The following is a 27,512-nucleotide window of genomic DNA, read 5'->3' as shown; positions in this document are numbered from 1 at the left end:
ATTTATTCAATAAATTTTTACCAGACTGCCCCTGAAATTATGTTGGAACCCTAAAGGGACCACTTATATAAGGACTTTATTTAAGATTATTTCCATCCATCAATCCGTCAGTCCATCCATCCATTTTTATCCCATCCCATTCTCCATTCCTCTGTATCACATCCATTTTTCCCATAATTCCTTACTACTCCTTATCCATCCATAGATCATCCCTCTATTTCTTTTGTCTCTTAACCTTCCATCCTTTCTTCCTCCAGTTGTTTTCTGGTCCGACTGCTGCAAAATTATCTGCCATAAACCTGCTTCTAACTTCTGTGTTTACCGCTAATTTCCTTCAGTTGAATCTGATGGATGTGTTCCATTTTTCTAAATGTATTAAAGCCTTTTTTAGGATTTTGTTTTTAATTAAATATGCAAGAAAGTCTTCAAAGAACTAGAGACTGTAAATAAGTTAAAAAAAACAATATGTTTTAGCAGGTTTTATTAGATGTACTTATTGCTGCTTTAAGAGCGAATGAAAAGAAATCACTTGAGTCTCTGAAATCACAGTTAAAGTCATGAAAAACAACCACTTTAAATTTCTCAGGAATCTACATGAGCACAGCAGCACTGAGGATTGGGAGCCATTTCACAAAACATTGATTTGATAAGAGATTAAGACAAAGATTTTTAATTTTCCCCTGATTCTATTAAAACAGACACTGATCCTGCTCCAGACCAGCATAATTAGGTAGATTCATTTTTAGTTGTTTTTTTTCTACCTTTTCTTGCAGAGCTGCCTACTTTTTAATCTTAATTGGCAACAGAATACAGCCTAGAAGCTGAGCTGTCAAACATAGTGAAATGTTGATCCTTTATTGCAGCAAGTTGGTTATAATTGGTCCTCCTGATCCAAATAAAACAGGATACTTTGACTAAAATTCCAAGGTTTCTCCTCTTATCCTGGATTTCTGTTATTTTTGTGAAATAGCCCCCAGATCATAAAAAAAGTCTCTGAACAACTTGACAAAAAAGAAAAGAAAAGTAAAATGTCCTTTTATGTCCTAAAATCACATAAGATGTAGCACAAAACGCTTACTGCAGCATGGGACCTGTAAGCAGACCCAGCTCACATACAGGCTTTCCTGGACATAGGCGGTACTACAGATATAAGTCGGACCTTATCTCCTCTTACAGCAGGACTAATGATACCGATTAAACCTTAGCTGCTTAACTCGGTGTTTGTTGCAAAAGCAGGAGTAGAAGAGGAAGCTTGGAATTTGCAGTGTTAGCTTCAGGGTTTGCCTCCTTCCAGGTTCTTTTTCTTTGACGTATTCAGAGCATTTTTCTAATCAGCAGAAGTCCAGGATCCTGGTGATATGGCTTACGCTTATTTTACGACACTGCAAAAAAAGAAATGGAAAGAAATTAACACTTTCCAGAACATTTGCTGGAGTATTTTTTGTATTTATTTAACATGACAAACACAAAGTGTGCATAGTTGTGAAGTAAAACAAACAGGATGAAAGTTTTTCAAATTCTTTAAAAACTAAGACTGTTTTTGTGCATTTGTGTTTATACCGCAATTACTCTGTTAACCCTAAATAAAATCCAGTACAACCCTTCAAAAGTCCTCCAAAATAAATCATGCCCTGTTTGCAATTGAATCTCTATAGTTTATGTACTTACATGCTGGTTTCTTTGTAGCGGTCCAGCGCCTTCTGAGCCACCACCTCAGAGAACTTTGGGTCGGTCCAGGGAATGTCGCCCGGCACGGTGAAGTTCATGGGGGGAGAGTCAAAGAGTTGCACAGAGACTTTGGTTTCAGCCCCGCCTGAGGACTCCTCAGTGTCATCTTTGCAAATCACCTGCGGAACAGGCAGAGAGAGTTCATGTTTCTTTTTTCTTTTTTATTGCAGATACAACTATTGCTTATCTCCAGTCATCATTTGGCAAAAATCAGTCATACCGCTACATAGAAAATATATCACAATGGCAAAACGCTCAAATAACATTAAAATTTTATTCGTGTTGATAAAATTTAATTTTCCTTTGCATTCAATTAAGTATTTTTGAATTTATTGAATTGAAAAGGGTTTACATTTAATGTTTACAGAATAAAATAATTTTGTTTTCCAGAGATAAAAGACATATATCGCATTTTAATCTGAAAAAAATAAATAAATGATGTCCTGATGCCCTGTCGCTTTTTTATTTATATTACTTTTGGTATTTGAATTATGAACCTAAGCCACTCTATTTCCAAATGTGTGTGATAATTTAACAAAGAAATAATTTATGTGCTTATTACGTTATTGTGGATTTACATGAATTCAGTAATTTGAACATTTTCACAGCAGTTTAAATATGTGCATATACTCCCACTAATGTTGGTTTAAATGCCCCATCAGAGGGCATATTCAATCTATTCACCTGGCAAACATTTCAGTTTCATCATATTTACAGTACAAACCAGTTGAGCTTAGTTTATTAAACTAATTAAGTTTTCTATTGAAGGGAGTCTAGGTGATTACATCGTCACTGACTTCAAAATGGTTGCTATTCACATCAGTGGTAGTAAAAATGTCTTACTTAAGGTATGTATTTGTTATGTTATTCACATAATATTTAGTCAATTGTCTATGTATGAGTTTAAGCATTAATAAGACAAGCTTCTTTAGTGCAGTTTAATAAAAAAAAGTGTTTTTGAACATCTTTTATATCATAACTATGGTTGTAACAGTCACCATTATGGCCATATATATGCAAAGAACTGCACAAGCATCCATGTTTTTTCAGATTTTTACACAAAATGAAAAGAAAACTATAACTTGGGGATTGCATAAATCCAAATTTCCAGTTTTGGGTTAGGTTATATTTTGCAGCTGAATGCTAAGCATGCATGTGGCGACAGTCAAAAGGATAAAGTCTTCTTAGATGGAAGAAACCTTCAGCAGAACCTAGTTCAGTGGGAGCAGTCAAATGCTGCATAAACTTGATAAAAAAATGAGCACAGTGGATTAAATATGAACTCTTTAACTTTCCCTTCATTTAGAAAAGCTTTAAATTATTTAGTGGAAGGTTTTGACAACTCAAAAGACAGTTCAAGGTGTTACATCTATAAAGACAGTCTGGATATGAGAAAATGCTCTTAATTTATTCAGTATTATAACTTCTGTGTTAAACTGGCTGTTATCCATGCTGGCTATACTAATCTGACAAAATTCAGGCCTACGCACCCCCTTCACTCTGAAAATGCCATCCTTGGTGTTGTTTGCCAGAGACGACACCCAGCCGAATTGCCTGTTGAGCATGTCGAGGATGGAGGAGGTGTTAAACATCTGCTCCTCAAGCCTCTTCAGGAGGGAGTTATACTGCTGGGTGAAGCTCTCGGCCATCGCCAGTGCAGCCTCCAGCTCCTCCTTCAGTGGGCCCTCCAGAGGCTTATTCCCAGAGCAATCTGTTAATGGACAAACAAAAAAACTTCAGCCAGGCTGACCAGAAAAAACATACAAGGATGGGGATTCTTTAACCTCTGATGGCTGTCATAACATCATGGATGTGTAGGAGATTTAGCAAACACTTGAAGTATTAAAGTGATTTAGAGCAAGATGAGAAATAAATGTTTCAGCTGCACTTTATTATAACAAATGTGCTGTTGGTCTTAAATCCTTCTGTTTCTGACCACATAACCATATAGTTTAAGAGAAATCGGAATTTTCATGCTCTAATGTAAACACTTTGTTCAGATAAGTGAATAGCTCTGTTCAGGATTTCTGTATCTGGGATTGATTATTAATTATTGACCGTGTTTCCTCACCGAGATGCTGGATTTCTTTGCACTTCTCACACTCGTCACGGAACTTGATGCAGCCAGCTGAGTTGCGGCGGATCTCCCTGCAGGTCATCCGGCCATTGCCGAAAGGCCTCGTAATAATCACGTCCTCGTTTACGTTGCCGTCTGTAGCCGACAAACACACAGCAGATTTCAAAACGGCAGTAGTTACAGGAGGCTTCTGGACTGAGCTTGGGCATAGAATAGATCAAACAAACCTTCCATTAAACTCTAAGATTTGACTCAGATGTACATTCTGTTGACTAATTTGCACAAGTGGACAAAAACAATCCTTTGAACCTATACAGAAAAACATCTGTTAACTGTACGAGAGAGTTTATAACTCTATTTAAAACTTCTATACAATCTAATCAACTTTAAAACACTCAATTTAAACTAGACTCAGCAGATCCAAAGCATTACAGATCTCCATGGTTAATGCCAGGAGACTTGTGAAAAATCACAAGCCCTGGTGAAGCACTTTTTGATGTTAGTACTTGTGAAAAGTGCTATGGTAACAAATTCTATTTACTTAGTTATACAGTATGTCCTTTATTTATTTTTCATCTATTTAACCTTAATAATAGACAGTATCTAATGGTTGTGATGGCTACCTGTAGTGACCCCTGGAAGCCTCTCTTTATTTGGATTCCTCTAACAGTGAGCTTTGCAAACAATATTTCACCTCTTTAACCATCCTCCTATTGTCCAGGTGACAACAAAGCCTTATTGGACACATTCCTAGTTTTTTTTTATTTATTTTTTTTAAATATTATCTCTAAGATGTTGACGCATCTAAGGCAATTTCCTGCTTTATGCAGATCAGTGCGGATTCTCTTAGTTTGAATCCCATATTTTTAAAGAGTGACCCTAGAATGGACCTGTGGCTGCTTTTCAATTACAAATTTGCGCAAAACTATGTTGATATTCTGTTAAATTACGAAATTCAAAGTTTCACAATTGCAGTACTTCCATTAAATACAATCATAATTGCACGTGAACACGTTTGTTCACAAAATATTTTTTAAAACAACATGGCAGCGGCAGATGTAAACACATGAGATATATCCATATTTCAGCCACGGCTCTAGAGGGCGCCATTATCCTCCAACTACTTCCTGTCTGCTTTGTCTTTTTACCAGCCAGTAAGGACCATCTACAGATCACGTGATTTGTATAATGCTAAAAAAATTGCAGTTTTGCGAAATATAAGAATGTCAATACAACGGAAAAACCAGTTAAACTTAATCGTAAAAACTTGACAGAAAAACATGTTTTTTTTTTATTGTAGGGTTTTCATTAAGCATTTTTTTTTTCCGTAATTACAATTTTTGCAATTGTATGGTTAATGGAAAAATGCTTTATATTTATGTTCAGCTGAAACAGAAAGTTGGGGGGACATAAAAGAAGTTCCTCTACATTTACACCCACCTAATAAAGTAAAATATACTTTCGTTTTGGCTTTTCAAGGTTTTTCTATTAGGCATGTCCAAGGAACATCTAAGAAGATCAAAGACTATCAGAATAAAATAAAACAGAATAAAATATATTCATTTTTATTAATGAAGGATCATCATAAAAAGTCAAATATTTTTCACAACAATTGTGCAAAGACAAAGAATTATACTGGAAGAAGATGAAACAAGGATTTTTTTTAAAGTCATGCAACTTCAGCTTTTTTTTGTGGTTGTTACAACACATCCTTTTTTCTGTTGCTACACTTCATTTAAACCCATTGTTTATATTACACCACAACTAATACTACATCTAAACCTAAAACGTTTTAAAGTGAACACAGGTCACAATCTTTGAGTACCAGTGTATGAAAACATACCCTCATTTGTGGCAGCATCAGAGTCCAAGTCCATCATGGAGTCCATGGAGCCAAACAGGTTTCTGCTCATTCCCGTCATAGGGGAGAACAAGCTCCGGAAGCTGTGGAAAGGATCATGGAAAAGCATGTGGATGCTTCTGGCGCGACGAGTGACCGGAGCCAGGAATTTAGGAAAGAAGAACATCGGAGGGTTGATGTGATCGGCAACCTGGAACGAACACAGAGGAGTTTCACTAATAGAAAATGTCAAATAAAAGAAAAACTCTAATTTATTATTACACTTTTAATTTTTCTATTGTACTAATACTGCAGTATTAGAGTCTGAAATATTTTAAAGAGCAAAATCTAAATTTCTTTTTTTTTTTTTTTAAACCTTTCTGCAGTTACTTGCTCCTAATCAAAGACTGACCTGTAAGTTTTCGGGGTCAAGTCTTTTGGAACAAGGGAATAAAATGTTCATATTATTGGCTCAGATCAGTTATTTTAGTTAGATTACTAATATCCTTTGTAAGCCAAGAGACAGGACTTCAACACACTCCATCTTACAAAGACTGTAAATACTTCCTGCACTTCAAAATAAGATAATCATCTGATGTGTTAATAACCAGCATGACTATGCTTCTTTAACAAATATTATCTTTTTATGCTTCTGATGGAAGATTTAATGATGTCACATTTGTACTCCAAACATTTCAAATTTTAAGTTTATGTGGAAAAATTGGACTTGTGTCTGCTGCACAGCAGGAGAAAACAAAAATTATATCCTGGTAATTACAGCTGATTGTTCCTAGAAGGACATTTTCTCATTTAGATTCCTGGCAGCTGCTGTTGATCTTAATCTGAGAAATGTTATTTTTCCATCAACACACTAAAATACAGAAGTCTGCCTTTTAGCTCTTTCTCAATCTAAACTGTCCAGAGCATTGCCTGCATTGCTGCAGATGGTGGTACCTCTATGGTATCTTTCCCATGCTCCATCGTATAATTCTTTAAGAGGAACACACAAAGGTACCTGAAAGCCTCACCTTGGAGCAAAGACTTACTTATGACGTGGTGGGGCACAATCCAGCTTATTTCCGCAAAAAAAACACTGCCTTAGATTCAAAGCAGTTAGTCATATTGTACCCAGCTGCTTTACACCTGTCTGCTAACCTGCAGTGTTAGCTAAAGGCCACTGCATGAAGATGCCAAAAACATCACATCATCTACAAACAGTGAGACCCTGATGTTCCCAAACCACATCTTCTCCCCTCCATGATGATTCCTGTAAATGTGAACAAACAAGGATGGCAGAACGACCCAAACTTTTAATTTTATCATGTTGTTTTTGTCTTAAAATAGTTTGGCTAAACTGTATAACTCTTTGGCCAACCTCTATTTTTTTTTTTAACAGTGTCCTGTCTGGCAATGTGGCAATAAGAATAATTGTCTTGATGCCAAAAAAGAGTAACGTGACTCTGCCAGATGGATATGGAAACCTTCCGTTGAAGTAATTTTGGGAAGGGGCGAAAATACTGGTTAGCTGATTGGCCTATGTTGGTGATAGACGGGCCAAATAAACCAATCAGATCAATGAAGCATATGACGTACTAACAGCCAGGCTACTCTTGCCGAAACCAGTCGGGAGAAGAGCAAAAACATCTTTTCCTCTGAGAAAAGCCTCCAGAGCAGTTTTTTGCTCTTCTTTTAGTGAAGAAATACTCTGTAATTCCGATAAAACTTGCTCGATAGCCACGCTAATGCTAGTTTCATCGGCTGAAGCCGCCATGTTCTTTAGACTGAACGGTCGCGCTTCTCGTTGCGTCACACCTCAACCCGCCTCAAAGCCAACGCTGATTGGACGTTCATTTGGTGAACTGCTCCAAATTTTCTTTAACGGAGAGTCTCCAGACTGATTAGCGAGTGAAATCTTGAAAGCTCGCGAGATCAGCATGGTCTCACGAGGCTAGATGATTCCTGTAAATGTGAACAAACACTGATGGCAACTCAAACTGGGAACAAGCTGGACTTTGTGTTGGAATCCAGAATTAACTTTTGATTTTATCATGTTGTTTTTTTCTTAAAATAGTTTGGCTAAACTGTATAACTCGTTGGCCAACCTAATTTTTTTTTTTTTTTTTAACAGTCTGGCAAGGTGGCAATAAGAATATTTGTCTTGATGCCAAAAAGTGCCCAACAGATTTTGCTTTCACAAGTGGAACAGTATGGCCATCGCCATTGTGTTCCGCTTGATTTATGCATATAAATTGCTTTATTATAATTCATGCAGGGAGTATTACAGATTATATGGACACTCTGTCCAGTTTATTGTAATGTGATATAAATATGGACTTTACTTCTCCCCATAAATCTTATCATTGAAGATAAATATTTTCAAGCATCTGTGTGAATCTTTGAAATAAACTAGTACCTTCATACTATCTGAGAAGATGGTATCTACTCCGCCTTCCATCTCTGTGTATTTTTCTTCCAGGTTCTTGAACTCTTTGTTCTGCCGCTGGCCCTCCTGCTCCAGGGTGTCAATCCTCTCCCCGTTGATCCAGATGGAGAAGGGAGATGTTCTGTTCAGCACATCTTCCAGCTAAAACGTAAAAAAAGGTTCAGTTGTCTAACTCAGTGTTCAAATGAGTTTCAGTCTCAGGGTAAAAGCTGATCTGCCAAATGTCCGACCTGACGTCCCACCAGACCGGATCCGCTGCTGCAGGTCCTAGAGTAATATTTAACGCAGGTCTTCTTCAGGCAGGGCTTACACTCCTCCCACAGAGCCTTCATGGTGTCGTTGCAAACCTCCTCCTCCTTTGCCAGCTTGGCTTCCATTTCCTCAGCTACGCGCATCGCCTCCTGCATTAAGTCATAGCTCATCAGCAAAACTCAATATTCTATGCAATGTTTGGTAAAATTCTGCATCATGTCAAACTTAATGATATTTTAAGAAGATACTTTTATATTGCTTAAATTTATAAATCAATAAAGTTTATTATCTGGTGTCTGCTTGATTAAGAAAAAAACCCCACTAACCCCTACATATATTTATCTCGTGCTTTTACCTCTTTCTGTTCCTTTGTTTTCTCCAGAGCATCTAAAAACTTCTTGTGGTCCTCAGAGGATTTCTGCATCACCGTCTTCATCTCCTTCACGCCATCGATGGCATTTTCAATCTGCTTATCCAGATACTTCTCACCCAGTAGGCTGAGCTCTGCACATAACAATAAAGATGAAAAATGTGACTCACTCTCTGATATTTTTTTAGCTTATTTACAGGTCATTCTCAAATTATTAGCATATTGTAATAAAGTTCATTATTTTCCATAATGCAATGATAAAACCTGAACATTCATATATTTTAGATTCATTGCACACTAACTGAAATATTTCAGGTCTTTTATTGTCTTAATACAGATGATTTTTGGCATACAGCTCATGAAAACCCCAAATTCCTATCTCACAAAATTATCATATTTCATCCGACTAATAAAGGAAAAGTGTTCTTAATACAAAAAAGTCAACCTTTAAATAATTATGTGCAGTTATGCACTCAATACTTGGTCGGGAATCCTTGCAGAAATGACTGCTTCAATGCGGCGTGGCATGGAGGCAATCAGCCTATGGCACTGCTGAGGTGTTATGGAGGCCTTCCATTGCGGCCTTTAGCTCATCCACAGTGTTGGGTCTTGCGTCTCTCAACTTTCTCTTTACAATATCCCACAGATTCTCTATGGGGTTTGGGTCAGGAGAGTTGGCAGGCCAATTGAGCAGAGTGATACCATGGTCAGTAAACCATTTACCAGTGGTTTTGGCACTGTGAGCAGGTGCCAGGTCGTGCTGAAAAATAAAATCTTCATGTCCATAAAACTTTTTTAGCTGATGGAAGCATGAAGTTTTCCAAAATCTCCAGATAGCTACATTGACCCTGCCCTTGATGAAACACAGTGGACCAACACCAGCAGCTGACATGGCACCCCAGACCATCACTGACTGTGAGTACTTGACACTGGACTTCTGGCATTTTGGTATTTCATTCTTCCCAGCCTTCCTCCAGACTCTGGCACCTTGATTTCTAAATGATACGCAAAACTGAGGAACAGTCCAGTGCTGCTTCTCTGTAGTCCAGATCAGGCACCTCTGCCGCTGTTTCTGGTTCAAATAAGGCTTGACCTGCGGAATGCAGCACCCTTAGCCCATTTCCTGCACACACCTGTGCACGGTGGCTCTGGATGTTTCTACTCCAGACTCAGTCCACTGCAGGTCCCCCAAGGTCACCTCTTCTCGTTGTGCAGCATTTTATGCCACACTTTTTCCTTCCCACTGAGGTGCCTTGATACAGCACTCTGGGAACAGCCTATTTGTTCAGGAATGTCTTTCTTTGTCATCCCCTCTTGCTTGAGGGTGTCAATGATGGCCTTCTGGATAGCAGTCAGTTTAGCAGTCTTACCCATGATTGGGGTTTTGAGTGATGAACCAGGCTGGGAGTTTTAAAGGCCTCAGGAATCTTTTGCAAGTGTTTAGAGTTAATTTTTTGATTCAGATGATCAGGTGCATTGCTCATCTAGAGACCTTTTTCATGATATGTTAATTTTGTGACATAGGAATTTGGGGTTTTCATGAGTTGTATGCCACAATCATCTGTATTAAGACAATAAAAGACCTGAACTATTTCAGTTAGTGTGTAATGCCTCTAAAATATATGAATGTTCAAGTTTTATCATTACATTATGGAAAATACTGATCTTTATTACAATATGCTAATATTTTGAGAAGGACCACTATATTTTATTTAAAGCCTGTCCTGGTCTGGGAAAGTGCATTTCTTTTCTATGAGGCCATCTAGTGGGCAGTCGAAAGGACTGCATGCCAAAGACACCAAATCAAACAATATGATTCTATTTATATAGAGAAATACGACCTGAATGGACTCAATATTTTTTCATCAAACACATTTCCGTGGACTTACCATTAAGTTCTTCACTGGATGGTGGCAGAATACAGTTGGCTGAAGCCAGAATGAAGGCCAACAAAGCCAGAGACTCTTTAGCCCCCTTCTTCTTTTTCATCATCATTATCATCATTAACATCCTCTCTGACCCTCAGAGGTAGCAAGATGTTATGAAGGAGACCTGGAAACAAAAGGATTTTAATGCAGTTTCCCCAAACATCGGGAACATTTGTAGTTACTCAAAGTCTCCAGCAGAGGGCGTCCTGACAGGAACATACGCAGCAGAACAGAGTGGTGTTCAAGCTTGTCTGTGACATTGACCAGCCTTATATAAGAGGAACAGCAGGGCCTTTCTCTGTTTACCCATCTCCTTTTCCCTCTGATGTGTGCTTGGTCAGCTGCCCGTTTATGAACAATGACAGATTCAGCAGAAGGAGACTATTTTTTTTCTATTTTCTTGTTCTTTCTCCCACTCTTTTCTCTGCACACAAAACTGAACCTATGTTGTTATGCTGCAGGTTTTTCCAGACAGTTCATCTTTAACTTTGACAGTTGTTTGCCTTGGAAAACAGTTGACTCCAATGCAGCTGTGACTTTCTGTTTTTCTCTTGTTGTCTCCATCAGTGTGCATCATCAGACTGCTGCCTCTTTCAATCATTTTTCATTAAAAAAACTGCAGATTTTAGAAAAGTTGGAAATCACTGCTTAATTCTTTACCTACAATATTTTATCTATTATTGATCAAGTTTTTCTTGAGCAGTTTGCTGACAAATAGTGTAGTCTAATTGCATTGGAAATATGATGTATTACAGAGGGAGTTTTAAGAAGGAAAAGACTATTTGGGAAACAAGTGCTGCAGGGGTTTGTTTCCATTACCAGGAAAGGTCAGTGTTGCTGCAGGACATTCTGCCATACCTCTGTCAAATCTGCACACAGAGGGACCAGTCAGAAAAAAGCAGTTTTTTTTTTATCCACAGGCAGCAGAACTTGGAGGCAAAAGATTTATACAAAAATTTACTCATCGTTCTCTTTCTTGCACTAATAAAATACAATATCAAATCTTTTGTATTCATTATTTCCAATTTTAGGATATTTTAATAAAAAAGTTTAAAAATCTGAAATCCATCATTCTTATTGACTCAGCTTCACTATGCAGCCTAACAGAGTTTAATCAGGTGATAAATTGACATGTAGAAATCTGGCTGAACAATCATTGGCCTGCAAGAACCGCAAAAGAGGCAGCACCTTCTTCATGCTGATACGTTTAGGATTTTTCGTCTCCATGTTTACTTAGATAAATATAGAGGACTGAAACATCCAGATCCAACAAAAGTGGATCCACTGCAGACTCCATAAGATCATTTACAATATCTTATTTTTCACTGACTTTAATGAAAAGGTTTGTGTTGATTTCCAACCTATAGAAACCTAATGGTAATAAGGTTAAAAGCTTTGGTTGGTTTGAGTTGTGCAGCTTTGTCCTCAAGAAATTAGGGGTATTCCGATACAACTTTTTAAATTTCAGATATGATACCGATATTGCAACTTGGAGAACTGACTGATACCGATATTAACCCAATAAGATATTGGCACAAATCCTACCTGCTTTTACTACTTATCTTATACTGTAGAGAATGTTAGAAAAGGCTTGATCAAGTAATATAACTAAACTGGGACACAAAGTAAGCAAGAAAATTAACCAATGAGTAACAGAAACTTCTAACAGAGGCAGAATGTTTCTGTCAGCATGAAAATATCAGATTGTAGATGCCGGTTGATAAAATCAAATACTAGTTAGCCTGCACCAAATCAAGAAAAACATGATTCAAACTTTAGCAGCTGGAAAAACTCTGACCTGACATCAGAGGCGTTCAAATTATGAAGAATTCTACTTTTAAGCATAGTGATGGCAGCATGATGGGGTAGAGGGATATTTTCCTGGCAGTGATGTTGATGTATAAACCAAAGGGACAATAATAACTATGATAATGAGTATTCAAGCCTGTCTACATAGATATTTTGATATGTCTAATCTCAGCTCTATTAAACTCTATGTATGAGTTCATGGCAAAAAGCAACAATTTTAAATGAACTACATCAGTCTGAGTTGTCATACTAAGCTAGGATTATGCCAGAAGCTTGTAGATAAAAACTGTTTTTCCGTCAGCTGCTCGCCCACCACCGTCTCAGGTTTCTATGGAAATGAGAAAAGTACAGAACATAAAGCTTGTTGTTGTTGCAAAGGATAAGGTTTAAAGTTACCCATTTACCAAAATAAGATATACTTACAGATTCCCATTATTTTTGTTATTCAAAATGAATAATTTTATTATTTTCTTATGATTGGACCTTTAGTCATTTGAGTGGCTTTCCTAAAAAGGTCTCTTGAGTGTAAAAATTTCTGGTCCATTATTTTTTAGGGAAAATATTCTTGATGCATTGTACATACAGCAATACAACCAAATATTTTATGAAACTTAGGCTGCATATCATGGTTTGACAATTTTTATGACATTTTAACTACAAGTATAAATTGCAGCTGCTAATATTGATGTGTGGTATTTTTAATTTTGAATGAAAGATGATAGGGAAAGCATTAAACCAATCTTTAAGTGATCTATCAGCTTCAGAGGAAAAAAAATATAGCCACCAGCCGTCAAATGTCCCTGTTTCCTCTTCCTGTTTGTCCGCTTGCAGGACTTAAACACTGCAGCAGCAGAATATAAAACACATCCTTTACTTCTATGTTATAATACCTGTTGCAAGAAAGCAGAAGGGACTTTTTCTCTACCCTAATAAACGATTCTGGGGGAGAAGTAGCAGGAAGATTTAGTTACGGGAAGGAATGTGTTAATATGGTAAGAGAAATAAATCAAAAGATAAAAGGCTTATGAGTAAGACAGGTAGTCTAAGTCCTGGAAGTCACAAACATTATTTGCTGACTTGCAGCTGCAGCCATTCTGGTTACGCAACAAAAAAAACCCACACTCCTACGTTCCAGATGTTACATCCAACGCCTTCCAGAAGGTTCAGCTTCACTTTTTCACTTTTTTCACAGGCTTTTGTTATGGTATGATGCAGCAAAAGGAAAACAAAATAAACCCAAACTTATTTTCATGTTAACTGATAACACAGTACTACGAATATACAGATGGGGGGAAAAAAATCTATGTTAGTTTGATATTTTTGCTCAAACTGGTTAAAGTATCTCACAATTAATATTCCCTGTTTTAATGTAAAAAAAAAAAAGTCTTGGTCAACAAACTAACAGATCTGAGAAGATAAAATTACATTTATATATAAAGTGGAATACAAACCTGATGTTTATGTTTTCAACCATATCTTCTATAAAGTGTTATTTATATAAAAAAAATTTTTTATTGAATTTTCTATTCAGGGCATCTCTGGAATACTGCCACATGTTAACCTTCTGATCTTGTGTGTCTCATCTTGTTTTAGAAATAAAGAATGATAAAATAATCCTGGAAGATCTGAGCTCCATTTTGGGAAAATTGGGACAACAGAAGCTGTGACCTCAATTCCACCTTATTTTAATACTTTGGGGATTTTTGCACCCTGATGATGTACTTCTAATATAGTAACAAAGAACAGGGTCACTTGGCATCTGGGAAAATATGAAAACTGTTTGCATGTTGTAAGAAGGCTGGCATATTTTATAAATCGCACACCATCTCGGAAAACGCTAATTAAAATAAATACTGAAAATGTTATAGTCTATTGTAAGTTTTTATACTCTGGATGTCCTTCTGAAGGTTAAAATGATATGTATAACCACAGGATGACGTCAATTTCACTAATCCCTTTGTTTTTATCCAAGGATGGAGGTCACACCCATGCACTATGATCAGACATTAAAAATAAAGTCAGTATTCTTCATCAAATTAAGGATACAGTCATTTTTAGAAAACATCAACACTGGGTTTAACAAACTTAATGTGCTGCACTCTCATTTTCTAGATTACTGCAATAAATCAGGTATAATCAGTGTCCAATATAGTTTCAAAAGCATAAATACAGGCTTTTCTGTTATGCAACACTTTCCTGCAGACACAGCAACAAATAAATCACTTTCTGACTCACCTTTAGTTGGATGTTTATCTGGGACTGCAGAACCAGTGAAGCTGCAGCTGCAGCGCTGCAGACTGTATTTATAGGGGATAACGGGATCCGTCCAGACATGTGATCCAGAGAGAGAGAAGTCTGCTGCAGCATCCACTGTGTCAGAGAGGTCAGCGTTCCGTTATGAGCCTTCAAAATAAAAGCTCAACGAAGGGATATTTGGTACAGTCATATAAAAAAAAACAGAATGAAGCTGAAAATGGAAAATTTGAATTATTTACGGAACACAGTTCTATGGAAGAGGATTAAGGCCACTGAAAAAAAATCAAAAAAAGTTAACGGATTTTAAAATATTATTTCTGTTTGATATGGGAAAAAAGTCCGAATTCTGACTTTAATCTCAGGATTCTGACTTTTTTCTCATAATTCTGACTTAAAAAAAAAAAATCACATGTCTGACTTTAATTTCAGAATTCTGACTTTTTTAAAATCAGAATTTTGACTTTAATCTTAGAATTCAGACTTTTTTCTCAGAATTCTGACTTTTAAAAAAAATCAGAATTCTGACTTTTTTTAAATCAGAATTTTGACTTTAATCTTACAGTAGAATTCAGACTTTTTTCTCAGAATTCTGACTTATTTCTGTTTAATATGGGAAAAAAGTCCGAATTCTGACTTTAATCTCAGGATTCGGACTTTTTTCTCATAATTCTGACTTTTAAAAAAAAATCAGAATTCTGACTTTTTTAAAATCAGAATTTTGACTTTAATCTTAGAATTCAGACTTTTTTCTCAGAATTCTGACTTATTTCTGTTTAATATGGGAAAAAAGTCCGAATTCTGACTTTAATCTCAGGATTCTGACTTTTTTCTCATAATTCTGACTTTTAAAAAAAATCAGAATTCTGACTTTTTTAAAATCAGAATTTTGACTTTAATCTTAGAATTCAGACTTTTTTCTCAGAATTCTGACTTTAATCTCAGAATTCTGACTTTTTCCGGAGAATTCTGAGTGAATTCTGACAGTTAACAAACATGTTAGCATCAAGCTGTAGCCATGTCTGTTTTAGAGACTAGCTCTCTTGTTTTAATCACCTTCTGCTCTTCCATTAATGAAATAATCCCTGGGGACCCCCCGGGCACTAAAAAAGTTGCCTAATTTTGTTTTTTACCATGTGTCAGTGTCCCTCCCAAACAACTCACATCTTTGTCAGTCAAGCAGAGTGCTCCCACATCTTCTCCTTCATGGTGCCCATCTAAATTAAGATTCAGAATTCTGAGATTAAAGTCAGAATTCTGAGAAAAAAAGTCAGAATTCTAAGATTAAAGTCAGAATTCTAACTTTTTTCTCAAAATAAAATCTAAAAATCAATTAACTTTTTTTGTTTTTTCAGTGGCCCTAATCCTCTTCCGTACAATTCACATATATTAAAGCCTTAATTTCTGGTGACTGAAGCCAAAAATCTATAAAAAAGACATTAGAAATTAGATTACATCAGACCATTAAAAAAAACCCCAGCATGAAATAAGTGAAAACTAAATCAAGCTGCTTAAAAGTTATTTTTAATCCGAGCTTTTGATCTAAAAAGTTATGTTCTAATTCACTGTAAATGTGTAATATGATAAAGACTGCTGGATTTACACAAACTAGGAAATTGATATATTTCTAAAAAAAATACTTTATGCAAAGGTAGCTTGTTTATTAATATGATAAGTTATATAAACTTGTCTTAAACTCTTGTTTTAAACATAATGAACTTTTTACTGAGAAAAAAATCCAGCTTGCCACTGGTAGATTTTGCTGTCTTTAAGAACAGCTGATGTAAATTTATATCCTTCATATAAACTTTAAAGTTCTGTGGTTGAGTTAACATATTTTAGATTGAATGAGGCTTGATATTGGTGTGGCTGAGATTATGGTCAAAACAAACTTCAATGTCCCTGAAAACCTCCTGCCTTCTCTTCCCATCCACAATCAACCCTTCTAATTTTAACTATATTAGCATTCACTGAGGCCGTTGCACACCTGCAAGGCTACACAGTGTCTGGGAGAGAGGGGTTATTTAGGACTATTGGGGACTGTTTAGAATAGTAACTTGTTTGGATTAAGTGTGTGGATTAACTGTGTGGGAAGACCTTCACGGCTCTTTTGCAGTTTTTAAGTTCATCCGAGAAACCTTGTCCAGAGCAAAACAGGGCAGAACATCGAGCTGTGAGGGCTGTTATGATTGTCTTGTTCTAATCTTTGCAAAGACAAATAAAGTGCCAAGGGAATAAATTGCCATAAATCTCCTTTATCTAACTCGATTGCAGGGTAAAAATTTTTTTTCCTCTAACAATATCCATCGCTTTATTCATCTTTAAGTCTTATATAGCTTTTTCCTACATTCTATATTGAAATGACTTTACCCTTGTAGTTTGGGGCCCTGGTGAATTATGTTCAGAATAGGACGACACTTATTGGATTTGGGCTCATAACGGCCTTTTTTAAAGTGATAAATCTAATATCAAAAGTTCAATCTGATATAGATGGGAGGCTATCTTCAGATATAGAAGGAACTAGCCCAAAATTAAACTGTCTGATTTCAAAGATAGCCTTTTATAATTGTAACCCATCTGACTTAGATTAAGTATATAGTCTCAAGTTTTAATTAAAAGTTATATCCATATTTAGGGCTGCAAGGTGAAACAGTGGGTAGTCCTGGTGCCTTGCAGCAAGAAGGTTCTGGGTTTAATTCCCGTCCCGAGTTCTTTCTGCACAGGGTTTGCATGTTCTCCCTGTGCGTGTGTTTGTTCTCTCCGGGTACTCCGGCTTCCTCCTGCAATCCAAAAAACATGACTGTTAGGTTAATTGGCTTCTCTATATTGTCCTTAGGTGTAAATGTGTGTTTATGGTTGTGTGTCTTTGTGTGTCTCTGTGCCGCCTTGTGACAGTCCAGGGTGTACCCCGCCTCTCGCCCATAGTGCCAGAGAGCCACTGCGACCCTGAGAAGTAAAAAGTGGGAGAAGATGGATGGATACATATTTAGGTATTATAATTTTAATAAGTATATAAATTAAGCTCTTTGCAGATTACTTTTTACTTTTAAATGAAAGCAAAAATCAATAACGATAAACAAAAACATAATAAAATTCATTTTGTGAAGGAGGATTTAACTATAATGTAAAATATATTAATCTCCTGCTGGTTATTATGTATTAGTTTGCATCAACAGTTTTCATGACCAGTATTTCTGAATTTCCTTCTGATTGTTCACAATAAAACTTTTATTTTGAAATGTAAGTGAATTTTCCTGTATTCATGGCCTTTATCATCACCAACTTAACAGACATGAGGCTGGAGGACTTTTCCAGAAGTTTTCAGATTTATTGGCAGTAGCTGATGCTGCTGAGCAGAGAGACAAACATCTGATTCACTCTGACTCATCATTTAAAATCCTTCACTTGGTTTGTTTCTCACCCACTGCATTAGATAAGCAGTTCCACAGCAGCAGTGGTGAGACTGTGTGTCTTGTATTAAACATATAATCTTGTTCAACAATGAAAAAAAACAACAACACAAGTTTTGTGGGTTGCATGTATCTTTGTGTTATGTCAACTCATGAACTCAGCTTATCCTGTTGATGGAGCTGCCTGGTGGACCAGAAAGCAGGCAGAAATATGTAAAACAGCCATGTAACTTCTTCATATTAGAATTTAATTTAACACGGTGGTTTAAATGCTCAGATATATTTTGGTTAATGTGGTTAATTAAAATAAATAACAGCACCCAGCTCCAGAGGAGCTTTAACAACTATCTATCCACTGGTACCAGTTGATGTTGGGCTGGTCCCCTGTTTCAGCAAATATAGACAGATCGCTTTTCCATCACAGAGCAACATAAAATACACAGTGAAATGTTTAGAACAGTCCAGGCAGTTTTAAGACTTTCAAAGGAAGCTACAGTCCTTGAAAAATGCATGGAGAGAACACATCATTTATTTTTTCAATACATGCAAACTCCATTAAAAGATCCTAGTCTGTCTATGTAAGATTTAAAGGTATATGCAATAAAGCAGAATGTGCTGAAACTTATTTGCCACAGAAATAAATAGTATCTTTTAAAAATACCCTTTAATTTTTTTACCCTTATGGATAGGAAACTTAAATCTCTGAATAAAATATATTTTATTGGTCAGATAAAATATTTTAAAACTTAAATATCTTGTTTTCATGTGACGTAACCAGGAAATCATGGTAGATTTAGAGAAAAAAATTCCTGTATATATTTAATTTGTATCTTAATTATCTAATTATTTTATTTAATTGTTAATGTCTCCATACAGAAAGGAAAGATAAACAAATACAAATTTTATTTGAATGAATATACTATAAAATTTAATCTAAATTCTTTAGTTTTTTTATGTCAAACATTAATTTCCAGCTGGAGCCAAATACATCTTAGCTGAATGTGATGATTGGATCCTCTGCTTTAGGAAAGCAGGTAATCACATTCATTATTTCATCATACTTAAAATGTTAGAAGATGAGAGTGAAAAAAACAAAACATAGAGTCTAATGGAAACAACAAGCATCATATTAAGATTGTTAGATCATTAATAAACACAAACTGCTAACCACAAAGGCTTAGCTTAGAGAATATAATATATAGGAGACAAAAAAGGCACGTTTAGATAGGTCAGCGGAAGATAAAATGAAGCACAGATGTCATAATATAACACCAATGTACGGTAATGCATCTAGAGTTTAAAAGAGCATATACAATTTTTCCATGTTGTTAGTAGCTTTCCAACCAGGAAATAAAATCCTTTCATTGTTATGACCATCACATGCAGGCTATGTCATCTGAAGGCAGGACATTCCTGTAAATCACACACCAACACCTGCTACACAGATAATAAATCAACACATTCTTTCTCACAGTGTCGGCTTCAGTTTTGTCTGGGGAGAGCTGAGATCTGTGGTTTTAAAGATCAGCTCTCTGCACTGATTTAATGACTGTATATTTAAGCTTTAATGCTTGTTCAGTCTGGACCGCAACCTAACAAGCATGAATATTTGTCTTGGTTACCAACCATAGGCGAGGCAGTGTAGCTTTATTGCTGTTATTTTGTAAGGCAGGGTTTTTTATTTTTATGAACTGTCTCTTAAAAGGCAAAAAAGAGGAGAAAATAAGAATAAAATAGAAAAATTAAGACCAATAAACCTCTTTTCAGTGTCTCCAGGTAGTGGAAAAACAGTGCTGGTCAGAACACACTAGGTTTTATTTAGATGTGTCATAAGGGGGGTGGCCACACTTTTAGTTTTGTATTTGTATATTATTGAAAAATGTGGTTTTTACTTTTATTTCCAAGTTAGGTTCTGCTTTATGTTTTTCATCTGTATTACGTCCCAATAAAAATCTTTAAACTTAGTGCTTGTTACATTATAGACATGAAAAAGTTCAGGTACATTCCTAAGCCCCTTATTTCCTCTCATTTAGTTACTCATTTGTTTAGTGCATTCAAGGAAATATTATTCCACACTTCATTTGTTAAACAAGTAAAAAAAAGATTGTTCTTTTACTTTATCCAGTCTTTTCACATTAGGAAATAAAACTATGTAACACTAAATATGTTTATGAAGAAGCTTCTAATTGATAAACTGCAACTAAAGAGTAGTTACCTGTTATCACTCTTATACAATATCTGAAAGCTTTAAGGCCATGAAATCTGTCCTTAGAACTTCAAACAAGCAGTTTTTTGCTGTTATTTTTTGGTAAAAAAATATGTTTTGTATGATAACATTCTTGTTAGCCTTACATTTTTTGCAGGGAAAATGGAAAGAGACAAACATTCAGATTTTACCTTGAATTGTGGGTAAAAAAATACAGTAAAATGTTTAGTGGTGTTNGACTCGTTTTTTCCCCTGATGTCTCCATGATTTTGGTTTGTTTTATATTTTAAGTTGGATTTCTGCCTCTGCTGCTATTTGGTCTGCAATTAAACCTCTCAGAACTCATCTCTGCTTCACTTGTCTCTGCATCTGGGTCCTCAAGCAACCTCACCCCCCATTGTTGACAAAGGCCTGTTTATGAAGAAGCTTCTAATGGATAAATTGCAACTAAAGAGCAGTTACCTGTTATTACTCTTGTAATATATGTGAAAGCTTTAAGGCCTTGAAATCTTACCTTAGAACTTCAAACAAGCAGTTTTTTGCTGTTATTTTTTGGCTATAAAATATGTTTTGCATCATAACATTCTTCTTAGCCTTACACTCAATTCAATTCAGTTTATTTACAGTTCAACCAGATCATACAGTCAAATTGATTCAAAGTTTTCTATCTAAGGAAAACCAGTTGATTGCTTTGACTCATTGACTCAAATACAATCCCTCACACTAAACAAGACAGACAAACATTCAGATGTTACCTTGAATTGTGGGTAAAAAAATACAGTAAAATGTTTAGTGGTGTTATACAAAAATGTATCACTAGGTGGCAGAAAATTCATTCTTTAAAATTCTTAATAAACTCAATAAACACCCAAGTTATGCAATATTCATAAACATTCCAATTGTAGGTGTATTAAGGCAAATATTACACAGTAAAATAAATATATCATGTTAATCTGCTCTGTTTCATTCTAGCCACCCTTAGATGATTTTATTTAAAACAATAATTGCATTGTCAGCATTGAAAATGGTGGCTTGATGTTTCACAAAGAGCTTAAAGATGAAATATCTTTTATAGTTTTGACTGTTGAAGAATGGAGACGGATACTTTCCATTTTACCACAAATAAATGAGTCCACACATCTTGATTAAGGAAAGCCTGCATAATGCTTTAACTGGATGAAATTGTGTTGAATTTTGAGCAGATGTCCATCCTCCCCTGGATCATTGTAAAAGTTCTCTTCATCAGCATCACTCATAGATTTAGTAAAAAACTTATTTATTTTTTTCTTAAATGAACACTGCGTGGAAATGTTTGTGCTGCGATCAGAATAGATTACTTTGTTTTTGTTTTCATCCAATGTGCATGACTCATATGTTAAGCTTGTAACTTGTTTGTGCTGAGGTTTATTTCCTCTTTGCTTCAGTGGACCTGTGGTCAAGATGTGTTTAGGAAATAAGATCCATGTGAGTTCAATCACATGGATTAAGTAAAGTTACACAGTGAAGTAGAGTTGGATATTTTAGGCTAGGAAAATTTTGTAAATTTTTGTCTTTTTTTGACATAGTAAAAAAAAAATATATATATATGCAAGTCGCACTGTTCCTGCAGGAGCAATTAAACCAGCACGGGATGCTTTATGGTTATAAATTAATGCATCTAAATGCATTCCAGCTGGCTTGGTGGTGGTGATTCATATGAAAAAGTAAAACCATATCAAATCTGTATTAATGGAGCTGTTAAAGGATTTTCGCATATGGTCATATGGCTGCATGCTTTCTCCACAAGTAGTAATCCCAGAGTTATAGCTGGGTACTTTATTGATGAAGTGAAAAACAGGAGCAGAGCTCCAACATGTATCAGGTCAGACCTGGGTACAGAGAAGTGTTCAGTGGAACAGATGCAGATATTTTTAAGATGTGCTCATGAAGACCAGTTTTCTGAGATATGCTTCATTACTGGCTCAAGAAATCATGACCAAATATATAGATAAGATAATGATAGATAAGATAATTCTGAGAAAAGACATCATAATTACGAGATACTGATCTTGTAATTATGAGATAAGCTGTCTGATTTTTTTTTCTTTGGTGAATGCAATAAGCTTCCATAAATCAACGATCAGCAGACACTTATTTTAGTAACAGATCTTATGTTCACCTCTAATGTACTAAACAAACCTTGTCATCACTTTACAAAGGCAGATGTGGCGGAAGCCGTTTTGTATCATGGCTCTAACTGTACTGTTAGAGGGAGAAGAGATGTTTTCTATTAATGCAGTTTTAGTAACTGACCTTGATGATAAAAACAATCTTCTTCGCAAAACAGTTTATCAAAATTTTACAAATTGTTAGAAAATGCTATGCCATCTACTTTACCAGTTCAATTGTCATGTGGGGTGGAGGTTTGACAGGACCCAAATGCAAACACAAAAACTCAAGTGGTTTCTTGAAGATTTAATTAACCAAAAACTTCAACAGAAGCAAAAATGCAAAACATAAATCCACAAAACCTGAATACCAGGAATACTCAGAAGAAGGGGGCAAAGAAATTATGACAAACCAGCCAAGAGTGACTGAACAGGAGGAGAATATATCAGAGAGAGAAACAAAGACCAGGCTAATTAGCAGATTGGGAGCAGGTGTGAACAGAGGCAAGAAGGGAGGTAGGAGAAGGAGACTGACACAAGAGGGCAAACAGGAAATATCTAGAACTCAAATACAATCAAAAATAGCTAGAGCACAAAAATGTAAATAAGACCAATGAAAACTCAGAGCTAAAACTTGAACAGAACCAATTCATCAAATCACACAGAATGGTTAAAAGATTTCTATCTAAGAAAACCCAGCAGATTGTATCAAGTCATTGACTCTCAAAATTTCTCCTCCAGAATTAGCTGGTGATAACACTGAACAGATGTCAGTATTGTGTTTTTGACTTTGCAGCAATCCCTCATACAGTCCATAAAGTTTCTAACTGGTGCTACATGTTTTTAAAGTATTTAATCTGGCTATGCCAATAATAATTTAATTAGAAGACCTGCCATTTTAAACTAGTCAGTTCTGCCTCCCTGCTTTTGCTGCTCATACAGACTTGTGACTTATGTGATCTTTCTGTCAGAATATTCAAGTTTGTAAAAGTTAAATGTTATTTAGTGAGATCAAATGAAAAACAAAAAAAATGGATCAGTTATGCTTAAGTTTGACATGTAAACATAAGCATAAGCATGACAGGGCTGCCTTTTACAGTTGCTTTTTGTGTCTCTGCTTCTGTCTCCTTGAACCCCAGTCGGCCTCGGCAGATGGCCGCTCACACTGAGCCTGGTTCTGCTGGAGGTTTCTTCCTGTTAAAAGGGAGTTTTTCCTCTCCACTGTCGCTACAAGCATGCTTAGTGGAAGGGATTGCATTTGAGTCAATGAGTCAATGCAATCAACTCATTTTCCTTAGATAGAAAACCTGAACTTGAATTAATTTGACTGTATGATCTGGTTGAACTGTAAAATGCCTTGAGATGACATGTGTTATGCTATGTAAATAAACTGAATTGAAAATTAAATTGAAATTGAATTAAAAAAAAACAAGCAAATAAAACAGTTTGTGAAAGTTTTTTTCATACCCATCCTATTTTTATATCTCAATAAAATAATATTCACAAGAGAGGACATCTTGGAATGCTCATCTGATCCACCTGCTTCAGCCTCTATTTAACCAGCATTCAGACCAGCTATCAGAGCCAGATTATTTGAGCCTTTGGGGAGAGGTTTTCAAACATTCCTGAGTGTTTCTGATTGCCTGATTCTGGCCCGTTCTGCCTTTGGATCTCTGAGCCGGCCTGTCTCTGTTCTGATCTGTTTGTCTGACCTGTTTTTTGACTCCTGCTGGATTCCTGCCTGTGTACCGAACCTGGAACTGATTCCTGACATCGTCCTGGATTTCCCTTCGGAACCTCTTTGGATCGCTGATTTCTTGGTCCTGACTCCTGAGCACATCCTCAACATCGGTTTTGGCTTTACCCTCTGGATTATCCTGCCTTGCTTCGGCTGCTCGGTTCTGGTCTCCTGCTTGTTCTCTGACCTCTGGGATTTCAGCTTCTGGAACTCACTGGGCGATTCCAGCTGCGTCTTGTTTGCAGCTGACTGGCTGGAAGCAACCTCATCCTCTGGGCATGAACTGAACTTTAAGACCACGTTAGTGACTCATACGTTTGTTATCATATTCTGCAAGATAGACATGGTCACTAACCTGTGTTCTCTTCCTGCAGAGGTTCCTTCCTTGGACTTCCAAGCTGTTCACTGCAGAGTTGTTGCTAATAAACTTTTTAAGACATCAAACTATCTGTCTGCCTCAAATTCTGGGTCCTCCTGTTGTGATCGTGACACTTAAATAAGGGAACAAAATGCGTGCGAAAACCAAAGCAATTGAGGAAACATATGTGCATAGAACCAATATTTAACAGAAGGCTCTGAGTGTTGGAGAAATTATAAAATGAGGCAAATATAAGGAAGAAATCAGGAAAAATAATCGAAAAATACTAAAATAATGTCAACAGAAAGTAAGGATAAAAGAAGCTAAAAACACTAGATAGCACCTGGCAAAAGGTAAACAAACTGAATATAGCAAGCCCCAAACAAAATAGAATAATTAAAAGCATTAAAAAAAAAAATTACATAACCCGCAATGATGAGGGCTGATTTTTATTTTCCAGCATCTATTTCTGGAATTGTGTTCACTTCCAATAACGGCCAGCTGAACTTTTATTAAATCAAGATGGCTCTTACTGCAGGAGAGAAGAGGGAACGGTTGTTAGCAGGCATCAAAGGATGAAACGTCTTCAGTGATCTTATGGTTTCTGTTATTTACAGCCTCACTACATTTCTTTTATTTTTTATTTTTTTCCAACCAAACTCGAAGGATTACAAACAGCACGATGACTGACTTTATAATCCAGCTTGAAGCCTTTCTTCTAATCCCAGTCAAAAGTCTGTTCATGAGTTTAATTCATTTATGCATTTGTGGAAGTGTATTGGCTTGTAATTAGCTTAAATAATAGAGAAGTTATTAAATCAGCTAATATACGGGGTTTGCAAATATCTTACATTCTATTATCACTGTTACAAAGCAAAAAGCCAAAGCAAGAGCTTGCTTTATTTCTTTTGCTTATAACACACAATCTTGTCATAGCTCTAAATTGTTTCCACCGGTAGTCTGTGCACTGTGGCTCACAGATTCAATCATTTAAAAGGATTCTGGAATCAAGTTGAATGAAATTTGTGTCACTTTGGGAATGCAGCTCTATTAGTTGGAACGTCTACAAACAAAGCAGGTTTGGCAGCTTCAAATCGTAATCAAAAGCTGGAGGCTTTTTAATTAAACCCAGATGGAGAAATGTTGGTCATTAAACTCCCTAAAACCTTACTTGAAATGGTTATAATTCTTTTTTGGGTTTTTTTGTTTTTTGCTTTCAATAATCAAGCAAAAAAAAAAAAAAAGGTCATAGCGTAAATTATTCTGATTACATTTAATTGTAGCCTTGTAGAAGTATTTTACATGCTGACCCTAATGAGTTGTGTGCAGTACATTTAGGCTGCAGGACAGAGTCCACTGGTATTGTGTGGTGTAGCTTTAGTCCACAGGCCTTCAAGATATTTAACATCTAGTTTGATGCCCATTATCAATGAGCATCAACAACCAAACAAAACAAACGATGATGATGAAGCATATAAAATCTTTAGTGTTGAAAAATATAAAAACTGAATATGTTGGCTAATGATACTGTTTGTATTATCAAAAATGTTTAGCTGATTTTTGCAGAAATGTTTGTATACTAAACCAATAGTTTGGGTCATGAGTCCATTCTGGAACTGCTGTGTGCATAAGATAAGAAACGTTTAGAAACCTTTACTTTAGTTGATTGAAAAGCTCATAAATTGTATGAAAAAAAACATATATATTGATCAGCTATCGGAACATCAGATAAACAGACCACCACCTCGTTTTAATTATCCAAAAATGTGTAAAATGCTTTCAAATGAGATAATCTTTAATCACACTAGCAGTATTTTGTAAATGTGCATTTGTGCATTTAAAATTAACCATTTATTTTGAGGGTGAAAAACATTAGATGCCAAAAGGTAATTGCAGATTTATTAATACAATTTTTAGAATGTTACAGGATGGGATGGGTTTCAAAAACAGACAATAACATGAGAGTGACCCAATACATTTTTCAGGCATATTTTATATGCCTGAAAAATTAATTGGTATATGCTATGGACTTTACTTCACACTGTAAACATTTCAATGGTCTGTTTGTTACTTACATATTATCATTTTAAAATTGAGCTAAAGTTATTATGCAAAGAAGGATATGATACACATGTGTTTTTTTTGTTGTTGTTCTCATTTGAATGAAAGTCCCTATCTGCAACAAAATGCCTCTAGTCTTCTGAGCTGGAGCAATCCCATGCAGGCAGTTTAATCTTCATTTTCTGTCATCCAATATTCTTCACCATCAACATCAATAGAGGAAGGGAGCTCAGATGTACCCATATGGCAGAGAAATGGCTTTAAGGTAAACTTAATACATGTTAAGAATTCAGCCAAAAACACTGCAGGGATTTGAAAACTCTTAAAACATGTTCTATTTTTTATTTCCATAATGTATCCTAAGAGGACTTTAAGTGGTGCTGTCAAAAAATGAATTATTTTCTTGTGCTGTTTAAAAAAAATGTAAAAAGAGATTTTTTTTTACATTTTTATGGACATATTAATGTGAAAGGAAAAGTAGGTGCAGGAGAGGAAGAAAAAAAAAACTAACAAATGAGTTTTGAGTATCCAGACGAACAGTGAAGCTGCTCCGTCAGCCGCTTGGCCGGATGTGAGAATGTGTCAGCGCAGGAATAACACCTGCCGTTATTCCAACACACAAGGAGCTGAGGTTACTGGGAGCAACCTGAGAAGAGGAAACATAGAGGGATAATAGCTTCGACACATGTGTCCCTGTATGCGTGTGTGTGTGTGTTAACAGAAACACTTTTTTTTCCATCACAGAGGCTAAGGCTGAGTGTTTTCAAGGTGCTCACCCCACAACATTTGTTAGCAATTAGCCTCGGCCACAAACCTGACTTTCAACAAAACACTTGGACCCTCCCTGCTTTCCTCCCCCTCCAATTCTTCCCTGTCCCCTTTCTGCCCCCTC

At 36.0% G+C, this 27,512-nt stretch overlaps 1 protein-coding gene across 1 annotated transcript; it reads right to left on the bottom strand.

The window, feature by feature from the left end:
* Positions 1-454: 454 nt before the first annotated feature.
* On the bottom strand, positions 455-14,780 carry clu (clusterin). Its single transcript, XM_015390222.1, has 10 exons — positions 14,683-14,780; positions 10,600-10,762; positions 8,696-8,844; positions 8,319-8,489; positions 8,059-8,229; positions 5,649-5,856; positions 3,800-3,940; positions 3,219-3,439; positions 1,669-1,847; positions 455-1,382 (listed from the first exon to the last, which is right to left on the bottom strand). The coding sequence occupies exons 2-10, from the start codon at positions 10,718-10,720 to the stop codon at positions 1,370-1,372; spliced, it is 1,374 nt and encodes a 457-aa protein (XP_015245708.1). The 5' UTR covers positions 10,721-10,762; positions 14,683-14,780; the 3' UTR covers positions 455-1,369.
* Positions 14,781-27,512: the final 12,732 nt, after the last annotated feature.

Source organism: Cyprinodon variegatus, unplaced genomic scaffold, assembly GCF_000732505.1.
Source record: "Cyprinodon variegatus isolate N-32 unplaced genomic scaffold, C_variegatus-1.0 Scaffold489, whole genome shotgun sequence".
Taxonomy (NCBI): Eukaryota; Metazoa; Chordata; class Actinopteri; order Cyprinodontiformes; family Cyprinodontidae; genus Cyprinodon; species Cyprinodon variegatus.
Note: the sequence above shows the minus strand (reverse complement) of the source record. Positions and strands in the feature narration are given on the sequence as shown.

Bases quoted from the DNA above. Each gene is read 5' to 3' on its own strand.
- clu (XM_015390222.1), bottom strand. From the start codon at position 10,720: ATGTTAATGATGATAATGATGATGAAAAAGAAGAAGGGGGCTAAAGAG. The intron at 8,230-8,318 runs GTCGGACATTTG...TTTACGTTTTAG, and splicing joins CCGGTCTGGTGGGACGTCAG to CTGGAAGATGTGCTGAACAG. The intron at 3,440-3,799 runs GTGAGGAAACAC...GTCCATTAACAG, and splicing joins CAAAGAAATCCAGCATCTCG to ATTGCTCTGGGAATAAGCCT.